Genomic DNA, 20201 nt, shown 5'->3' on the forward strand with positions numbered 1-20201 from the left:
AGGGGTCCAGGAGATTTAGGAAGACCGTGTTTGGTCTTGACTGTGCTGCATACAGCATAAACTAGTAAGCGTGAACTTCCAAGAGAACCATTTGAGGACTCTGTGTAAAGAAACCAGCAATTTTTAAGTCACTGACTGAGTCTTTTGAACAAATTTAATTTAAAGGAAATATCAAGCTTCAGACAGCTTTACAGTCAGCCCATTCTGAAGGCCTTAATATAAGTAATACTGTGTGTTTTTGAGAAAGGTATGACAGTCATGGTACCAATTTCCATGCTCAGCATTTTTTTTATAAGTAATGAAGTTACAAGATATTCACAGGTTTATGATGAAGATATTTTAGTATGTATAGAAATTATGTACATTGGCAAGAGAAAATGTTTTGTGAGGAATATGTAATACTCTATTAAACAACCTCTGTGCCAGAAATGCATAGCATGATTATGGAAGACACCCAAGCAAAAGCTTCTGAAGAGCGCTTCAAGGGAAAGAAAAATAAAATGTAATGCATTTAAAGAGGAACTCTGCTGACATCATGCAGTTATTAGTATGTAAATGTTAGTCTGACTAACAGTGGGTTCAGAACGAATGTACAAAGTGTAAGGCTGAGTTCACACTGTTGTGCTGTGGGAATATTGCATGCATGACATTCATCAACGCATGTGAGTTGCAGTGCATCACAATACATGGTAAAGCACTACTGAACATTGTGGTGCTGTGTTGCAGAAAACAGTCTCCAAGTTTTGGTTCATTAGCCAGTCCATTTTCATGAGTGGGCTGTAAACCAATGACATAACACGCACTGATGCGCATGCATTCACGCACTGCAACAATGTAAATCCAGCCTTAAAGCCTAACTCTAGGAAAAACTTCTTTTGTTTTACTTTTTAATAGAATAGTAAATGGTCAGAACCTCTGTAAAGTTTTTATAGCTGTTTCCTCAATAGGAAGATTTTCTTCTCACTTCCTATCCCTGTGATCCCTGGTCAAGCAGAAGGCAGAGCCAAGTGAATTGATGTTTGATTGATAAAGGGCCCAGTATTTGGACCTCCCAGGGTACTTTAGGACAAAGCTGAACCTGCAGCTTTTTGCTTTGGATGAAATTGGCTGCTTAGGATGTTTATGGCCAAAGGCAGGTCAGATTATACGATTTATTTCCTGCAATCACGGGTTCCCTCATCAACACTGTCAGTGTTGATGGGGGAATCCATCCAGAAGGAAGGCGTGGGGAGTCCTACCTGCTGGGAGAACACAGTGATTACTGCTAATGGCTGTAGCCACTGGCAATAATCGCATGCAAAAAGTCCAACATGCTGATTGTACCCAAGCTGATGGATGATACAATCAGCCTGCTCATAGATGCATCGAATCTCAGGCCTGTCCCTGCTAAACTTAGATTCGACCCATCTATGGTCAGCTTAAATCCTAGGATGAATACAAGATTACTTTAAAAATCTAACACCTGTGTATTAGAAACTAGAGAAACATTTATGTTTGTTTGTGTGGTCCTCTAAAGTAATTGTGTTAAAATTTTTAAATTATGCTAAATTATTACCAAAATGAACATGGAACTAGAGCACCATTTTATAAATTAGTTGTGGGCACCTGAGCTGCTTGTCACTGTATCCCAGAATTCTCTGACATGTTGGAAAATCTATGGACCTCACAGCTGTTTTTTTTTTCCAATCCATATTTTGGATTGGGAGGGTCACAGTGCGTTCTAGCAGATGGACAGATCTCACCATTGTAGTTCTTGACATTTCTGCCTATTCTTGGTCACAATTAGAGCTGTAACCAGCTCCTAAATCTACGTATGACAATTGTGCAAACAACAAGCTATGACATATCTGAACAAGTGTTTCTTTTGAAGGTTGAAAAATAAACTGCAATATGGATCAACAAGGTTACCTAATGTAGACAAGTTTCTATATACAACAGTCTCTGCCCTGGTGGTTTTCCCTTTCTCTTGCCCCTCCTTCTCATCATCTACTCTAGAACTGGCTGTGTCACTCTCTCCTTAATCCCAGCCAACAAAAACTTCACACAGACATCCAGCCACGTCCTGCTCATTTCCATCACCCTTTCCTTGCCAGCCCTTCCACTCCTCCCTGCATCCATTAACCCCATGCCTTCCTCACCATGTGCTGTATGCTGGGTCCCGGAGCAGTTCTTCTCCTCTGCAAGAGAACACACAGGTCAGTTAATATAACTGTGCACAGGTAACTGCTGAATGACACCATTTCAAGCAACTGTAAATAAAAATATTTAGTCTGTATACATACTTCCATCCAATGAATTGAACTTTATTTATATTTAAGCATATATAATTATATGATATCTTATGTTGCATTAAAATAGCTTCTATATGGCTATGATATTTCAAATTAGGTAGTGTAAAATTGGAAAAAACCTATATTGCAATATGTCAAACACCTCACATCTGCAGTCTCCACTCTCACAAAAGGGTTATATTATAATCTCTGGTGTTGGATGAGCAGGTATTTAGACATGAGAGTCCTTTCATCTTGGTCATCACCAAGGATCTGAACATGTGTATGGCTTTATGGATTAAAGGATATAGAATTTGGCACCTTGAGAGGAGTTCCCTGCAGTTTTAAAATTCAACTTTAAAGTCCCCATTCCCGTAAATGCTGGCTGTTGTCTTAATGCCAACACAAACCATTCTCATTTCTCAATAAATAAGGATAAATCCATTCACAAGCTATATTTTCTCAGTTCACGGTGATCAGTAGAAAAAACACTTATAGAACAAGTGTGATATTCTCAGGATTGCATTTAAATAATGCTTGATAACTTGGGAACCTTTATTGACTGACTAGCAGTTTGTATTTAAAATACATCACTGCAGATGGAAAAGATAAGAAAAATAGTTGAATATGTAAAAGTTTTTATAGCTGAACAAAATTGTGGAATATATAAAGTGACTCTGTCAAACCAGCATATTTTTATCAACAGCTCACATCTAAAGGAAGCATGGATATACTTGTTGGGTAGGTGCAGTATGATTTGGTGGTAGTAGTCACACAGGCCTGGAGTGCAATACCTGATGTATTGAAGATCTTGCAAACAGTACAACAACCCGGCAGGGGAGCTCATCCTACCAATAACTAACAGTCAATGGTAGTAAGCCCGAACTAAAGACAGCGCTCGCCAAGGGGGGTGGAATGCAGCCTGGCTGGTCCCACCTATAAAGGAGCATGCTGGAGTGCAGATGTAGGCCCTGAGCTGTCTCTACTCCTCTGGAACCTCTCACTACTGCTAGTGCTGTCCCTGACAGACGGGGATGCTCTCCCTGCACTAGCCACAAAACCTGGGAGCAGGGACTTAAAAAGACTCAGCATGACCCAAGATGGCAGCGAGGGTCACCTGGATACACTGTAGCCAACTGGAACACTGCTTCAGGGAACCAATGGAATCATAGAGAAACCAAGTTTCTCTTTACTTCCCCCTCCAGCTGTACTGCCACTCTGGATGAGCGCCACCTACAGTGGAGGAACTAAACTGCACCTGTCTACATACTTACCTTTATGGCAGCCCATGAATTCAAAAATCACTGTCTCCCCTTCCTCAGCCACTGCAAGTATTGGACCAGTCTGATGGCTCAAATATTTGCTCCTCCTGCTGGCTGATGTGGTTCCTGTCCGTTGTGACCTGCAAACCAGCGGAAGGAACCATAGTGGCTGATAAGAAAGCAAGTATCCTACACACTGGAAATGTAGAATACATGCAGTGGATTTTCAACACAGGGGCCACTGCAAACGTAAGTATATCCACACTTCTTTAACTGGTGTACTATTGACTTAAGGTGACCCTGTGGTGAAGATAAGATAGACACTAGATCCCTTGTCAAGGAAGATATCTTGAGTTGGCATCAAACACCAACCTGAGGGGGAACTTTGTAACTTCAAAGGGTGGACACCCCTACCATGTAAGAAATATTACAAAATGCTCACATAAATGATTCTGGGAAGAATCTGCAGCCAAATTCCCATAATGGTGCTGTGCCATCTTACTAAGGAACTCCAACCAGTGTGTAGGCTAAGAATGCAAATTCCAAATGTTGAATGCAAAGATTCATATGCTCCTCTGGAGAAAACTGATTTCCTCTTAGGAGAGAGTTGTATGTAAAGACTAGATATGTTTGTATACTTACCATGTCAGGTGGGGGAGGTGTGGAGCAACATGGAGGAACCTGCAAGATTCATGTAAAAATAAAGTTAATTAAAAAAGGGATGGAAGAAGGTGTTCAAATCCTATTTAATATGAAGAACAAAGCAACACAGCCTAGCCATTCTGTGACATACACATACCATACTACAATTTATATACTGTCACTCAGAAAACATATTACTTCTTTTATATAAAAAGACACACCTAGCTTTACTACTGAAAATGTCTTAGGACAGTGGCAGGTTTCCTTCACCACTAATCATGTAAATCTACATGTAAAATGAGTCATGTTTCTAGGAAAATAATCATTGTGAGGTGCAAATGTTTCCAGTGCCATGCGGGAGTCCTGTAAACAAGGCACAAGGGATCTTTATCCGCATATGAAGCCTTTCTAATAGTAGGTGTTCACCTTCACAGGACTTTGGTCTATATTTAGCTGAGAACCCTCCACCCATGAAATGGACAGAGAGCCTATTCATAATGACCTTGTAAAATTATGACTGACATCCAAGAGACTAAAAAGACTTCATTTTTCTAAGCACAAGTAGCACAAGAATGCTTCAAAAACCATGTGTGTGTATTGAGACCCAAACCATGAGTTAGGTTTTAAATCCCCCACCCCATAAGATGTAATTAGGATAACTGTGAAGAAGATGGTCAGGTACTGCAGCCAGCAGGATAAATTGGGACACTTGGGGTACATGTGGTCCTCTTAGTTCCCCCTTGGTTAGTTTAATGATATTAAATTATATCTAAAGCTAAAACTATTTTTTAGTTCTGCATACTGTGCGGAAGGGTTGGAATTCCTGCCATGTTTTTCTTGTCTGTGCCCCCACTGTGGAGAATCACTTTTCTTATTTGTTTCGGTGACCATTGTTAGTGGGGCAGTAAGTAAATGTAAATAAAACAGGGTAAAACATAGCTGCTGTGTAGACTACTGCCCTAATGTACATGTATAAATATGTCACACTGACCAACTAGAGTGCTGTTCTCCAGCGATGTGTGGTCCACAATGTCCCTTGTTGCCTTGATGGTTCTGAAAGCTTTTGCCAGCCTTTTTCAGATCTGGTATCTTCTGAGTTGCCATTAAGCCGCCACTGATAATGGGGAGTTACATCATCCCCAATACTTGACTGCATTTCTGGTATTTTACAGATGCCAGGAATAAGCCAGGGTGTACACTGCCCTAAGAATGGACTGCAGCCAGTGACCTCTAAATATAAAAACAGCTAGAACCAAGAAGAAGCACTCTTTAGGGCAGAAAGACTTTGCATTTCTGTTCTGCCAAAAAAAATCTACTTTCTAGCTTTTTTTAAAAAAAAGAAATCAGCTTAGATCCACTTTAAGGTTCTCATTGAAACATACTGTATATCAATCAGATCAGAAGTAAATTTAAGAAAATAATTTTGCAGAGATTTACATAAATTTTCTGTTGTGTTTCTACAACAGGGGGTGAGAGGAAACCACCGCCATAAAGACACACAAAAAAATGACAGGTGTTTTAACAATTCCTTACTCTGCCCAAACTGGCGCATATGGTCATATTCTCCAATTGGCATAAAGTAGGAATTATATGGACCCTGAATAATGGGGCTGTAAAAAGCACTTAAGGCACCCTAAAATGGATAAAGGAAACTTTTCAGACAAAAATCAAATGCTCAACCCACCCAAAAACCTGGCAATACTGCCTTACATTGATAGATAAAAAAAGAGAAATGCACAATACAAATGACGGACAAGGAATGACTTAGATGTCAGTCTCACCTTTCCTTCACATCTTTTATGACTTATAATCTTGCATACTGAAATACAAAAGAAATACAGCATATTAGATAAGGCTCATAGAACATTAAAATGCATTACCAGTTACTAACACACAACTCTGATGCCCACTGTAATGAACCCTCTCTTCAACTGCTGTCTCCAAAGAGTCTTAGCAAACAAGATCTGTTGCCACTGATTTCTGGAGGTGTAGGAGAACTGGAGCAATACAGAACATTAAGAGCAATAACATTGAGGGTGGAAGTCAAACACTTCATGATGCCTTCTACAGTTGTAAGAAAAAGTATGTGAACCCCTTGGGATTACGTGGAGTTTTGCATGAATTGTGCTCTGAACGTCATCTAAGTCACAACAATAGAACACAGTCTGCTGAACATAATACTTCACAAACATTAGATGTTAACCATGATTTAATTGCACATAACATGTTAACATTCACAGTGCAGGGAGGAAAAAGTATGTGAGGCCCTAGCTTAATGACTTCTCCCAGAGCTAATTGGAGCAAGGAGTGAGCCAACCTTGACTCCAATCAGTGTGATGATATTGGATGTGTTGCTGACAGCTGTCCTGCCCTTAAAAAACACACACCTGTTTTCACTTTACTGGTTTCAAGAAGCACTGTCTGATGTGAACCATGCCTCGCAGAAAAGAGCTCTCAAAAGACCTACGATCAAGAATTGTTGACGTGCATGAAGCTGGAAAGGGTTACAAAAGTATCTCCAAAAGCCTTGATGTTCATGTGTCCACAGTAAGACAGACTGTCTACAAATGGAGAAAGTTTAGCACTGTTGCTACTCTCCCTAGGCGTGGTCGTCCTGTACAAATGACTGCAAGAGCACAGCGCAGAATGCTGCATGAGGTAAAGAAGAATCCCAGAGTGTCAGCTAAAGACCTACAGAAATCTCTGGCACATGCTAACATTTTTGTTGACACATCTACAATAAGGAAAACATTAAACAAGAATGGAGTACATGGGAGGACACCACGGAGGAAGCCATTGCTGTCCAAAAAGAATATTGCAGCACGTTTGAAGTTTGCAAAAGAGCACCTGGATGTTCCACAGCACTACTGGCAAAATATACTGTGGACAGATGAAACCAAGATGGAGTTGTTTGGGAAGAACACACAACACTATGTGTGGAGAAAAAAAAGGCACAAGGGGTTCACATACTTTTTCTTGCAACTGTATTTATCGCTGTCCTTCTACACAAGCTGCAATAAAAGTTGGCTTCAAGTAGTAATAGTCAACCAAATACACAGTGTGTGGCTGTGCGTGTAGGCTCTCGTGTGGGGATCTTATTGCTTGGTTCTGAATGATCAGATTAATAAGACTTGCATTAATACTTCTCCTTTAATGTCAGTCTTGGAGAGCTTTAGCAAGCAGATGTAAATTCCCATGGGTGGATGACTGCACGAATGTTTGTAATGTACGGTTTGTCTCTTCAAAACCGCTATGTACTATATGTGATATGAGCTGGAGATCCCCTATTCTGAAATAAACAATTGCAATTGATCCAGACATAGCCTAAACAAAAAAGCTTTTATTAGAAACAACAGGGTGTTTGAGTTTAGGTAAGCCCCTGCAGGAAGTACTTGGTTATAAAATAAAGCCTACACCATAGGCACCCTTTGTCCATGATTAGTCACAGGCAACTTTCAGTAGTGCAGTCTGGGACCTAAAAATCACAAATTTTGCCCTACCCTGACCATGGGGCTTCCATACCTTAAACACTCAGGTATCTAAGGTCCCATGTACACGGGATGTTTCTGAACGATGGAAAGTGACTGCTGGAAAACGTAGGTTAAAAAACGTCTGTTTAGCCGCGTTTGCATAATGCATTTATGTGCGTTTGCATTCAGAAGCGTTTTATAAAGATAAGCACAGGAGAACCTCCCAAATGCCCAGAATGCACTGAAAAGTGGTAAATTATTAACTATTTCAAACTGTTTCAGAGAAATACACACAGTAGAAGCAGACACAACAGTACATGTTGAGATAATTAGGTGTGAGTTGCTCATTAACATGTTTTGTTTCCAAGGGTGGGAAAGGTGTCTGCTAGAGGGAGTCATTAAGGCCACCTGGCAGGGGGAATTTAAGGGTGTGAATGGGCATTAATATATCTTTTGTTTCCAAGGGTGGGAGAGGGCTGAGGTGTGAATTGGTCATTACAATGTGTGACAAGCTTGGTAGGAACATCCTGTGTTAAGTGTTTTGTCCATCTGAGCACCTTGAAAACTTTGTATGCATTTTTCATAATGAAAAAAGACTCTGGACAGCATTGGGAACTGGAAGAGTTAGAAAAAAATTCAAAACGCAAAAGCTTATAAACACGATTTGCCGCGTTTACAAGCGTTTTGTTTGAAACGCTGATAAAATCAACGTCTGAACGCAAGTTAGTTGTGTTTAAAAAAAAGGACTGTAAACTCAACTACCTGTAAACGACTGTAAACGAAGATGTGTACATGGACACATAGGAAAACATTAGGGTGAGTTCAGGGGCAGCTGAAAAAAAACGCTGAACAGCTCCTAAATGTGAGTTTATCAGCTGCAGTGTACATGAGCCTTAAAGAATAACATGCATACTTAAGACCTGTCATATATCAGCAGGTCTGATTCATCCCCATCCTCATAATGCAATATGACCATCTTGTATTTTGCTCTAATTAAAGTCTAGCTAAACCCATAAACAAAAAAAAAAATATATATATATATACATTGCAGTTTATGAGTCCTTAAATGAGGTAACTGCAATTTATCTATTTATTTATTTATTTATCTTTATTTTCACCTGGTAATCCCATGACTAGCACACTTCCTGTCCCTGAGTGGCTATGATCGCTCCTCCAATGTATCCACGGTTGCCACCAAGGATGGACTTCAAACATGTCTGTCTTTGTTCATATCCATTACATGAGAGGTGATGGGATTAGTAGTTTACAAAAGAAAAACATTGTTTTTTCTTCCAGTATATCTGAAAGGCAGTGACAAGGATACTGCATTTCTGGCAAAATCAACATGTACTTTCTGTACTTGCTTAAAATGTTCTGAAAAAGTAAAACGAATGCAGCCATCAAATCTAAGGACTAGTTAGCTGCAATAAATTACATTATTGATTTTGGGGTAAGTAAACTGTGGGTAATAAACATGATGAAGGGAAGGTGTTGTATGACACATTATATTCTACCACTGAAAGAAAATATGAAAGAAGTTTACATTTGCAGCATGTAGGAACTTCAGAAGGTCAACGCTAAACATTGTTTGGTTCTGTAGACAGCATTATAAAAGGCTAATACAACGTCAAAATTGGTACTTACACATGTTGCATTAAAAAATGTACTCTCATAATACAAATAATGACATTTTTTAATATCTGCCTGGATTTTAACTTTAAAATGGAATTCCAGCTTAACCCTAACTACTCTAAAAAATCTTCCCTCCAACTCCTAACACCTATGCTTTTTAACCTGTGCAAGAAATATATACATCCACTTGTGGACTGCCCACCTGCAATGTACTGCAGATGGGTGGTCTGTACAGGCACAGCAACGTACCTGTATGTCGCTGACCTCTTTCGGGTACAGTGTGTACTCATGAGTCCCCACCTGCCAACTCACAGCAGGAGTTTGTCAGCAGGTCCCAGCCAATGATTCATGGCTTGGGACCTGCTGATTGGCTGTGTCCAATCACAGTCCAGAGCCGTGTATTGACAATCAACAAAGGGAACAGTCTGTTTTTGGAAACAGGGATTTTTAGTAAAAAGCAGCACACACTGCACTAATTAACACTTGTTATGCACACACCTAACCCCTTGATTACCCAAGATGTTAACTCCTTCCCAACCAGTGTCATTAGTACAGAAAGAGTGTATAGTATTAGAAATGATCACTGTATTCGTGTCACTGGTGATGTCAGTGTCAGTTAGTCAGGACCCATTCAGTGTCAGATTGCCCTCTGCACTATCACAGTCCCATTAGTAGTCATTAATCACCACCATTAGTAGTACAAAAAAATATGTATATGTACCATAGTTTGAAGACATTGTAACTTTCACGCAAACCAATCAATATACACTTATTGGGATTTGTTTTTACCAAAAACATGTAGAAGAATACATTTTGGCCTACATTTATGAAAAAATTTGATTTTTGTAATGTTTTTGGGATATGTTTTATAACAGAAAGTAAAAAATAGTGTTTTTTTTTCAAAATCTGTGGTCTTTTTTCGTTTATATAACAAAAAAAAACCTAGTGGTGATCAAATACCACCAAAAGATAGCTCTATTTGTGTGAAAAAATTATACAAATTTTGTTTGGGTGCAGCGTTACATGACTGAGCAATTACCAGTTAAAGTAGTGCATTGCAAAATAGCAAAAAATGGCCTGGTCACGAAGGGGGTAAAAGTTTTCAGAGCAGAAGTGAATATACAGTACTTATCTATTCTCAGCCAGCTCCTGTCCAGTCACCTGATCTCCCCTGCATCATCCAGCAGCAGTTTCATGGGAGAAGAGGGAATGCCAACAATGGATGGGCCATTGACGTCTAAGAGTGATATCAATGCTTCAGGAACGCTTTCTCCTTTTCCCTGCAGTGCTGCTGGCTGACACAGGAGATCACATGACCTGAACTGAGTGGCCTGAACATAGGTAAGAACCTTATTATGCAGGGTAGAGTCATTAGGGTTAAAGTGGAAGTTCAGTCAAACACAACTATACGTAAATCTACTCCAATCCCCATTCTAGGTCTATTCTCTATACCCTGTGAAAGGAAAGATCTTACCTGTGCTGAGGGCACTCCAGTCTGGTCACATGATCGGGGTCCCAGCACCAGCTTCAGTGAAAAGAGATCGGCAACAATGGCTGAGGGCCTGGGTGATGTCGTCACCCACAGGCGTATTATGGGGCAACCGTTGTCGGTTGTCCCTCCTCTGCACTGCAGCTGCTGCTGGGGTCCAATCATGTATCCGGAGCGCTCTCAGAATAGGTAGGTATACAATCTTTCCTTTCCCAGGCTAGATAGAATAGGCTTAGAATGGTGGTGGGAGCAGACTAAGGTATAGCTAGTGTTTGACCAAACTTCCATTTTAAGCTGTAATTCCACTTTAAGTTTGGAATTAAGATTGTACCATATTTTATGTGGCCCGACACACTCAGAGTGCTGCTTAACTCATTGGTCAATCAGCATGCCCAAGTACTGTCAAGAGCGGAGATCCTAGACCTATGCAACCATTAACTTTCAGAAAGCTGATATGGTTGTAGGATTTATGGGAGGCTACAGGTGGGAATGAACCATGAATGTAGAAGCAGCAACTTCTGGTGGCTGCCGTACAGTTCTTGTGTTACTATATCTCAAATGGAAATAGTATTTATTTTCTTTAGTTCAGTATGAGAAAACTGTAATTGAAGGCAGCCACAATAAGTTTACAATTGTCAACTGTTAGTATGAGGAAGTCTTGTGTTATCAAAGCCTAGTATTAAGCCACCCTCTGCTAGGCGTCCCAGCTAAATGCAGTTTAATGAGGACTCTGAAAGCTCTTCTTTTATGGTTTACGGGAAAAGTCATCACTTCACTGTGACTCACAGCCCTGTATGACATTGTGACATTCCCTGTAATGCGAACTCCCTGGTCATATCACTGACCACAGACAGTTCAATTGTGACCTCAGTCTAAAATGTGATCCAAGAAAACTACAAGTTCTTTCTATGATCTGCAGTTTAAGGGCTGACGCTAGGAAAGCTGGTAATCCACAAGACCTCATAGTGATATCAAATATATTCTTTGAACAATTGTATTTAGACTGGATGGCAGATAATACCATTCATAGACATAATGGAGTTGATTTACTAAAACTGGAGAATGCAAAATCAGGTGCAGCTGTGCATGACAGCAAATCAGCTTCTAACTTAAGATTGTTCAATTAAGCTTTGCCAATAAAACCTGGTAGCTGATTGGTTTCTATGCAGAGCTGCACCAAATTTTGCACTCTCCAGGTTTAGTGGCATAGCTCCCCATGCCTCAGGTCAATAAATGATCAGCTAACAATTGCCTATATACATGTACAGGGCATATATATTTATAGAAAGTGCAGCGCAAAAATAAGTGAATGATATTATAGTGAAAATAAATTGCAAAGTCAATCTGACATATAGCGAGAAAAAAGAAAATTGATCAGCGGAACAGTCAAGTGCAGAATATAAAAATCAAATATAAAAAATGCTCCAACTATCCAATAAATGTGAAACAGTAAAGTGCAGCATAAAAGTGAGAATATATAAAGTCCATAAAATATCAGTGGAGTAAGAGCTATAAATTGTCCGTAAGGATATAAGTAAGGCAATCACAGTGAAATATTGTGAAGTGATCCAATAGGGAATCCACCACCTCTGTCAGATGTACACTCAAAAGACATCTACTGGTAAACAGCATGTAAGCACATCTCATCTGGGTACAGATAACAGCAATGAAGCCTCTACAAGCGATGCTCAGCCAAGGGCAGAGAACGCAGGTGGACCCTCTCCTATGAGGAATAGCTCACCACAGGAGCCAAAAAGTAGTATATAGTGTAGTATTTTATTAAATAATGATAAAAGACAATCCACGTGGAAACAAGTAAGAATGAAGGTAAAATGGAGTACCAAGATGGCCGCCATTCTTACCTTTGGCAACGGCAACGTGACTTCAGCAAGTACGGCTCCACCTGATGAGTTTCGTACACATGCACATCTTCAGGGGTACGCTCACTAACAGGCATAATTTGGTTTAATCCCTGGGAGTATACAGTACTCATGTATTCTGGGGTTGTAGTGAGGAAGGTACAAAACAACAGATTGTTGTCATGGTACCGCCATTGTAAAAGAATATCCCTATCTACCTTTACATTGGATAAAGCTGAGACAGACAATGGCCTACTTTGTAGTTGATATTGTAAAAAATAGGAACAAAATTGTAACTAATGGAAACTAACATTTATTTTAAAATGTTACTAAACCCAGGACCCTGCCTTCACTATATACAATCTCCCACAGTACACACAACATGGAAATGCAATTATTTTAGTAAATATAAACTGCTAAACACCTTTTCTCGTCAGCAGTATATGGAAGTCTTGTGACTGCTATCAGTGTCCAGCAGAACACTGGTTAAAGCTTGTAGGAGGAGTTTTCATTCTCCTCTCACTGTCCTATTAGACTGCAGGACACCTGACCCTCTGTCTGGACAGTCCTGATTGGCTCTGTGCTGATCACATGCTCTCTCCCAAGAAACAAAAAGTCTCTAGCAATAAACACCAAACTGAGAATGTGCAGCTTGCCCCCAAGGCTCTGTTCTATCAGGAGATGAGTCGAGGACAATGGAAGAAGGGGAGGATTAGAGAAGACAGGATTAAACATCCTTTTTACACAATGCAGAGGATTAAACCCTTAAGTTCCACAGTGAGTATAACAAGCATGCTTTACTGCATGTACCGACTGATTTGACTGTTTTGGGTTTAGTAACACTTTAAGTTTTGTGTAACAAATATAAGAAGCGCCACAGAAAATAACAAGATAAATAAAATAATAAGCAGCACCTCTAACCAAAAAAGGTGAAATTGTCTATAAATAAAGAGTGCGCTAATTATTCACAAAAAATGCAAGGATAAATCGTAGAAATAACAAATAAAATCCATAAATATAAACATAAGTCCAGCCACCATAAACAGTGATAGTCCAATATCAACTTAATGGCAATCTTGAAACAAACACCCATGTGCAAATCCAACACCAAATGAAATGAATACACTCACCAGAGCTATATGCTGATTAAATTATAAACCAGCATGATAGCATTTTGCTCTGGGAGCGATGATCTGCAGGATATCCCAGTAGATGAACAGCAACCAATAGTGATCCAATCAGCACATATGGAACAGCTAGGCAGCACATATGGAACAGCTAAGCAGCAAACGGTCTTCCAATAACATGGGCAAAGCTCGAGGAATCAGAAGAGATATGATGGTGCAGTACGTTTAAAACCAGTAAAATTTTATTAGTAAAGTATAACACTCACAAGGAAGGTGTCTAGCCGACACCAGCAATGACTCCGCCCCTTGAAGACATCAAGTGACGAAAGGTGTTGGGAGTGGCCTAGTGGACTTGACGTCGGGACGATCCTCCCAGCTGTCGGCTGTGAGATCGCGGTGCAGGAGGTTCATCCCTTGGTTTTTTCCCTCGTGGATGTGTTATTATAGAGGCTGTCATTGCTGGTGTCAGCTAGACACCTTCCTTGTGAGTGTTATACTTTACTAATAAAATTTTACTGGTTTTAAATGTACTGCACCATCATATCTCTTCTGATTCCTTGAGCTTTGCCCATGTTATTGGAAGACCGTTTACTGCTTAGCTGTTCCATATGTGCTGATTAGATCACTATTGGTTGCTGTTCATCTACTGGGATATCCTGCAGATCATCGCTCCCAGAGCAAAATGCTATCATGCTGGTTTATAATTTAATCAGCATATACAGTCAGGTCCATAAATATTGGGACATCGACACAATTCTAACGTTTTTGGCTCTATATACAACCACAATGGATTTGAAATGAAACAAACAAGATGTGCTTTAACTGCAGACTGTCAGCTTTAATTTAAGGGTATTTACATCCAAATCAGGTGAACGGTGTAGGAATTAAAACAGTTTGCATATGTGCCTCCCACTTGTTAAGGGACCAAAAGTAATGGGACAATTGGCTTCTCAGCTGTTCCATGGCCAGGTGTGTGTTATTCCCTCATTATCCCAATTACAATGAGCAGATAAAAGGTCCAGAGTTCATTTCAAGTGTGCTATTTGCATTTGGAATCTGTTGCTGTCAACTCTCAAGATGAGATCCAAAGAGCTGTCACTATCAGTGAAGCCAGCCATCATTAGGCTGAAAAAACAAAACAAATCCATCAGAGAGATAGCAAAAACATTAGGCGTGGCCAAAACAACTGTTTGGAACATTCTTAAAAAGAAGGAACGCACCGGTGAGCTCAGCAACACCAAAAGCCCCGGAAGACCATGGAAAACAACTGTGGTGGATGACTGAAGAATTCTTTCCCTGGTGAAGAAAACACCCTTCACAACAGTTGGCCAGATCAAGAACACTCTCCAGGAGGTAGGTGTATGTGTGTCAAAGTCACCAATCAAGAGAAGACTTCACCAGAGTGAATACAGAGGGTTCACCACAAGATGTAAACCATTGGTGAGCCTCAAAAACAGGAAGGCCAGATTAGAGTTTGCCAAACGACATGTAAAAAAGCCTTCACAGTTCTGGAACAACATCCTATGGACAGATGAGACCAACATCAACTTGTACCAGAGTGATGGGAAGAGAAGAGTATGGAGAAGGAAAGGAACTGCTCATGATCCTAAGCATACCACCTCATCAGTGAAGCATGGTGGTGGTAGTGTCATGGCGTGGGCATGGATGGCTGCCAATGGAACTGGTTCTCTTGTATTTATTGATGATGTGACTGCTCACAAAAGCAGCCGGATGAATTGTGAAGTGTTTCGGGAATATTATCTGCTCATATTCAGCCAAATGCTTCACAACTCATTGGACTCTTCACAGTGCAGATGGACAATGACCCAAAGCAGACTGGAAAAGCAACCAAAGAGTTTTATAAGGGAAAGAAGTGGAATGTTATGCAATGGCCAAGTCAATCACCTGACCTGAATCCGATTGAGCATGCATTTCACTTGCTGAAGACAAAACTGAAGGGAAAATGCCCCAAGAACAAGCAGGAACTGAAGACAGTTGCAGTAGAGGCCTGGCAGAGCATCACCAGGGATGAAACCCAGCGTCTGGTGATGTCTATGTGTTCCACACTTCAGGCTGTAATTGACTGCAAAGGATTTGCAACCAAGTATTAAAAAGTGAAAGTTTGATTTATGATTATTATTCTGTCCCATTACTTTTGGTCCCTTAACAAGTGGGAGGCACATATGCAAACTGTTGTAATTCCTACACCGTTCACCTGATTTGGATGTAAATACCCTCAAATTAAAGCTGACAGTCTGCAGTTAAAGCACATCTTGTTCATTTCATTTCAAATCCATTGTGGTGATGTATAGAGCCAAAAATGTTAGAATTGTGTTGATGTCCCAATATTTATGGACGTGACTGTAGCTCTGGTGAGTGTATTCATTTCATCTGGTGTCGGATTTGCACATGGGTGTTTGTTTCAAGATTTCCATTAAGTTGATATTGGACTATCAAGGTTTATGGTGGCTGGACTTATGTTTATATTTATGGATTTTATTTGTTATTTCTACGATTTATCCTTGCATTTTTTGTGAAAAATTAGCGCACTCTTTATTTATACACTTTAAGTTTTGTACTTTCAGTTTACCTTTATGGTGACTGTAAATGTGACATTCTGGATAGCATCATTTCTTCCCAATCAGTCAATTAAGGTAAAACGTCTGGGCAGCTTCAAAGCAGCAGTGACAGAACCTGGCCTCAGAAACCCAATGATTTTCAGGCTGTGTGGCACCAGTACAGCCTAGCCTTGACATTCTATTGAAAAAGAATGTATTTCCAGGACTGGGTGAACCAGACTAAAGCTGAAGGGGTACCTGTGCTGCAATTTCAATTAATCTCTGACGTGCCAACTATGAAGGAGTCCATCACTAAGTGGACTGAACTTGGTACACTGCTTGAAAAACAGAAAATATTGGGCTAGTATTAACATTGGCCAAAAGCTTAAAGTATATTTCCACTTTTACAGCCACACTGGGATAAAATCTTGTTTACATTTGTTACATTTTCCCATTCACATAGCACAAAGCATAGCTTCAAAAATATTTAAAACTGCTGCTTACCCTATCACATGCACTTTTCTGGAAACTCCCACATTGAAAAATCCTACTTCAGTCTGTTGAATGTGGGGACTGAGCTGTGTTTACCATATTTAAACCTGTCTGTACTGTGCTTGCATATCTCATTATTAGTTGTAAACTAGATTTGAACACAGTCTGTCCCAAGAAATGCCTGGTACATGCCGGCCGAATATCGGCCGCCTCAACAGAAACCACCCAACATTCGGGTCGTGTGTACAGCAGACTGTCCAGCAGAAGCCCGGCTTCAGTAGAACAGGCATGCCAGAAACAACATCTACCAATGCCTGCAAGTGCTCACCAAAGTGTTCTGGCGGGGGGGCGGTACCCCTGTCAGACCACAATAGCTCAGTGGGGAGATCGCTGTACTAACATTAGAGAGTTAGTGGAGAGACATCCTCGCAAGCTCCTCAGTTTTTTTTTCATTTAGCCCGCTGGGCTCAACGAGAAGAAACTTCTATGTATACCATGCAAAAGGGTTGGAAGCTTTAGAAGTTGGCCTCCTGCATTGTATGTAAAATAGGATCTAAACCACTTATGAACAACCTCCCCCCATGCTGATACTCTCTGTTTTGTTCGGCAGCCAGTACTGCTGATGAACATGACCCATTCAAGTGAATAGGATTGCTCCAAGGTTATGAACCAAATGCTGGGCTCGTGGTTGAGGTGTGGTATTTCAATTCAAAAACCCAATCTGCTGTCAAAAAATAAAGAAGGCAGTCAGGGACAGCAGTATTGGCTCATACTTCTCTTTAGCCATTTCTGTGCCATTCTCTGAAAAGCCATCTACCACAGACTGAATTTCCAAGGCCAACACAGATGCAAACAAACCCTTACTCTAAAGGGCAACTTCATACTGCACTTTAGCTAAAACACAGCTAACCCATGGTTTTCATGTTGGTTAGCTGAGCTTTCCCACAGACTTCAATGCAGGAGTTTTGCCGTGCTTTCTAAAAGAGTTTGAGACATATTAGAAGTCTATGGGAAAACAAAGCTAACCCCCACGAAAACCATGGGAAAAGGATAACGAACTAAACTAGTATACACATATCCGTCTTATGATCTCTGCTACAGATAGATGGATTCAACTTACATTTTTACATAGAGTATATTACTCTCCCCAACGCCTGTTGGTACTTTTATACACATGGTCTGGTCTTGCCCTACTCTACAATTTTTTTGGAGCAAGGTGGTGTCTGACCTTAGTGCCTTAAGTGCATTAGCGGTGTCTCTGGACCTGTTACTCCTCCTACTAGGCATCTGTGATACATTAAATACTACCCATTACAAAACATTATTTTTGTTTTATGCATTGTACTATGCTAGGAAATCTATTCTTCTCAAACGGAAGTTAGCTACCCCCCTACACTGCAACAGTGGCATGCTTTGGTTAACCAAGTATTGCCTTTATATAAACTCACGTAACTGGCTCGTAACTGCCTGACGAAATTTCAAAAAAGTATGGGGGACTGGGTCAAAGCCAGAGAACTAACGCTATGACCCATTGATGTTTTACTGGTGAATCATTCTGTTCTGATCAACAAGGGTTTACCCCCTCTGGCCTCCCCCTTTTCCACCCGTTTCCCCTAAAGGCTTGCTCCCATATCTATTCACTTGGTGAACTCCACCTTCTACGTTTCTTGTCCAGATAACTGGGGATTACCTGAATATTTGAATGCTTTACTATACTACCCTGAGTTTAATTGCATTATGGTTTGATATGTTGTATACTGCCTTTTGTACTGATCTGTCTGATTGCCATCGTTGCCAGTTACACTTTGGTATTGTAAACTTGTATGCTATCTCTCTCTTCCTGTGCCTACTTGTCTTTGCTTTAAATTTTGTTGCCATCCAATAAACTGAATGTTAAACCAGTATACATACCCTACATTTGTTTTTTTTACCTCCTCCCCCCCCAAAATAAAAGGGTAGCTGTCCCACTAAAGTTGCATTCGCTTTATATTACATGGTTAGTTCACAAGATTACAATGCTTTGTAGTGTACATTGACCACTAGCATAAAATTCTGGCCAAGATGATATGTGACTCCTATCGACAAAATGATGTAAAGCCCCAGTGACTGGGATTTAGAATTGTTCTCATTTACTGTACACCAAGTTCCAAACAATACAGATAAATAAAAACAGGTGGTGCAGTATATGGTTTTCCAATTCAGTCTTGCAATCATCATGTTTTCTGACCTTGAGTGACCACCTCATATGCCAGACATCTCCGTAAAAGCTGCAGCATATGTCTTGGCTAGAAAAAAATCCAATGTGAATTTATACGCAAATAAAATGAAATCATGTTGAAGCAGAAACAAAACAATATGTATTATATTTGCACTTCAATGTAATCGGATTATAGCAACTTTCACGGGAACCGATCACAGGAATTTAAAAAAATTATCAGCGTATGCCATTCCCTAGATGTACTAAAATGGAGCTTCTATTTGGAGATTTTATACATATACTGTACCACTGAGCAATACATATTAGATAAGTTCATTCTATCTTCTAAATAAATACATAAAATATTTTGGGCTACACAGAATTACAGGCCAAGAATCTCCTATCTGGAATCTGGAGTAACTATTTTGCATTCGTTCACAAATATTGCCACCACATATATTGACGTGCAGCTGCAATCCTTCTGGGTAACCAAATATTATTAGTATTCCAAAAGGTAGGCTTTCATTTACAATCACATACCCATCATATTCAGTATTCACCAGAAACATCAGGCCTCCATTTCTGAAAGTCTATATATGCTTTTGTTACAGCTTCCCAATCGTAAATTCACCAGGTAATCTCCTGTAGCAACAGCATCTGTCTTGTGGTGTTTTTACTCCTTCTAGCTTTTTGGTTGCTCCCAATCCCCACTCCAGCACAGGGAGACAGGATTGCAGCGTCAATTCACTTAGGACTTTCTGCCTACTTCTCATCCCTTTCAGGAAAGCCTCCACCAGTATATCGGGCAGGAACTTCTCACATTAGTGTCCTCAGAACCCCCCAGTCCTCTTGCCCTCTCACCACCCTTCAAATCCGGGGCCCCTGCATCTCCCCATCTTCTTACATCAGAAGCCTCAGTTCCACCCACTCTTTCACATTAGAGTCCTCAGTTCTCCCCTCCACCATTTCACAAGTGAATCCTACCTTCCAACTTTCGCCAGAACTTGGCTGTGGCAGCATGGAAGTGGGCAGGAGACGGAGAAGGTCTAAACAGCGGCAGTCACCTGTTCCCTTCTGAATGCTGGGACTGCCCTGAAAGCTACCCGCCCTAGAGTAGCGTCATATGTTTCCATGGTGCTGGGGGTTGGCCTATCTGCAGCATGGAAACGCATGATGCTGTGCAAAAATACCAGACGTATCGTA

At 40.4% G+C, this 20201-nt stretch overlaps 1 protein-coding gene across 3 annotated transcripts in view; it reads right to left on the minus strand.

The window, feature by feature from the left end:
* The window catches only part of TNS2 (tensin 2), a 257661-nt gene that overhangs the window by 99854 nt on the left and 137606 nt on the right, over window positions 1-20201 (minus strand). For all 3 annotated transcript variants that reach the window (XM_089691474.1, XM_089691476.1, XM_089691475.1), the window contains exons 3-5: window positions 5956-5993; window positions 4175-4213; window positions 2139-2177 (exon numbers count right to left, since the gene is read on the minus strand). In XM_089691474.1, coding sequence (XP_089547600.1) covers window positions 2139-2177; window positions 4175-4213; window positions 5956-5993 — 116 coding nt within the window. The remainder of the gene's footprint in view (window positions 1-2138; window positions 2178-4174; window positions 4214-5955; window positions 5994-20201) is intronic.

This window comes from Staurois parvus, unplaced genomic scaffold, assembly GCF_062004578.1.
Source record: "Staurois parvus isolate SC_StPar_1 unplaced genomic scaffold, SC_StPar_1.0 ptg000562l, whole genome shotgun sequence".
Lineage (NCBI taxonomy): Eukaryota > Metazoa > Chordata > Amphibia > Anura > Ranidae > Staurois > Staurois parvus.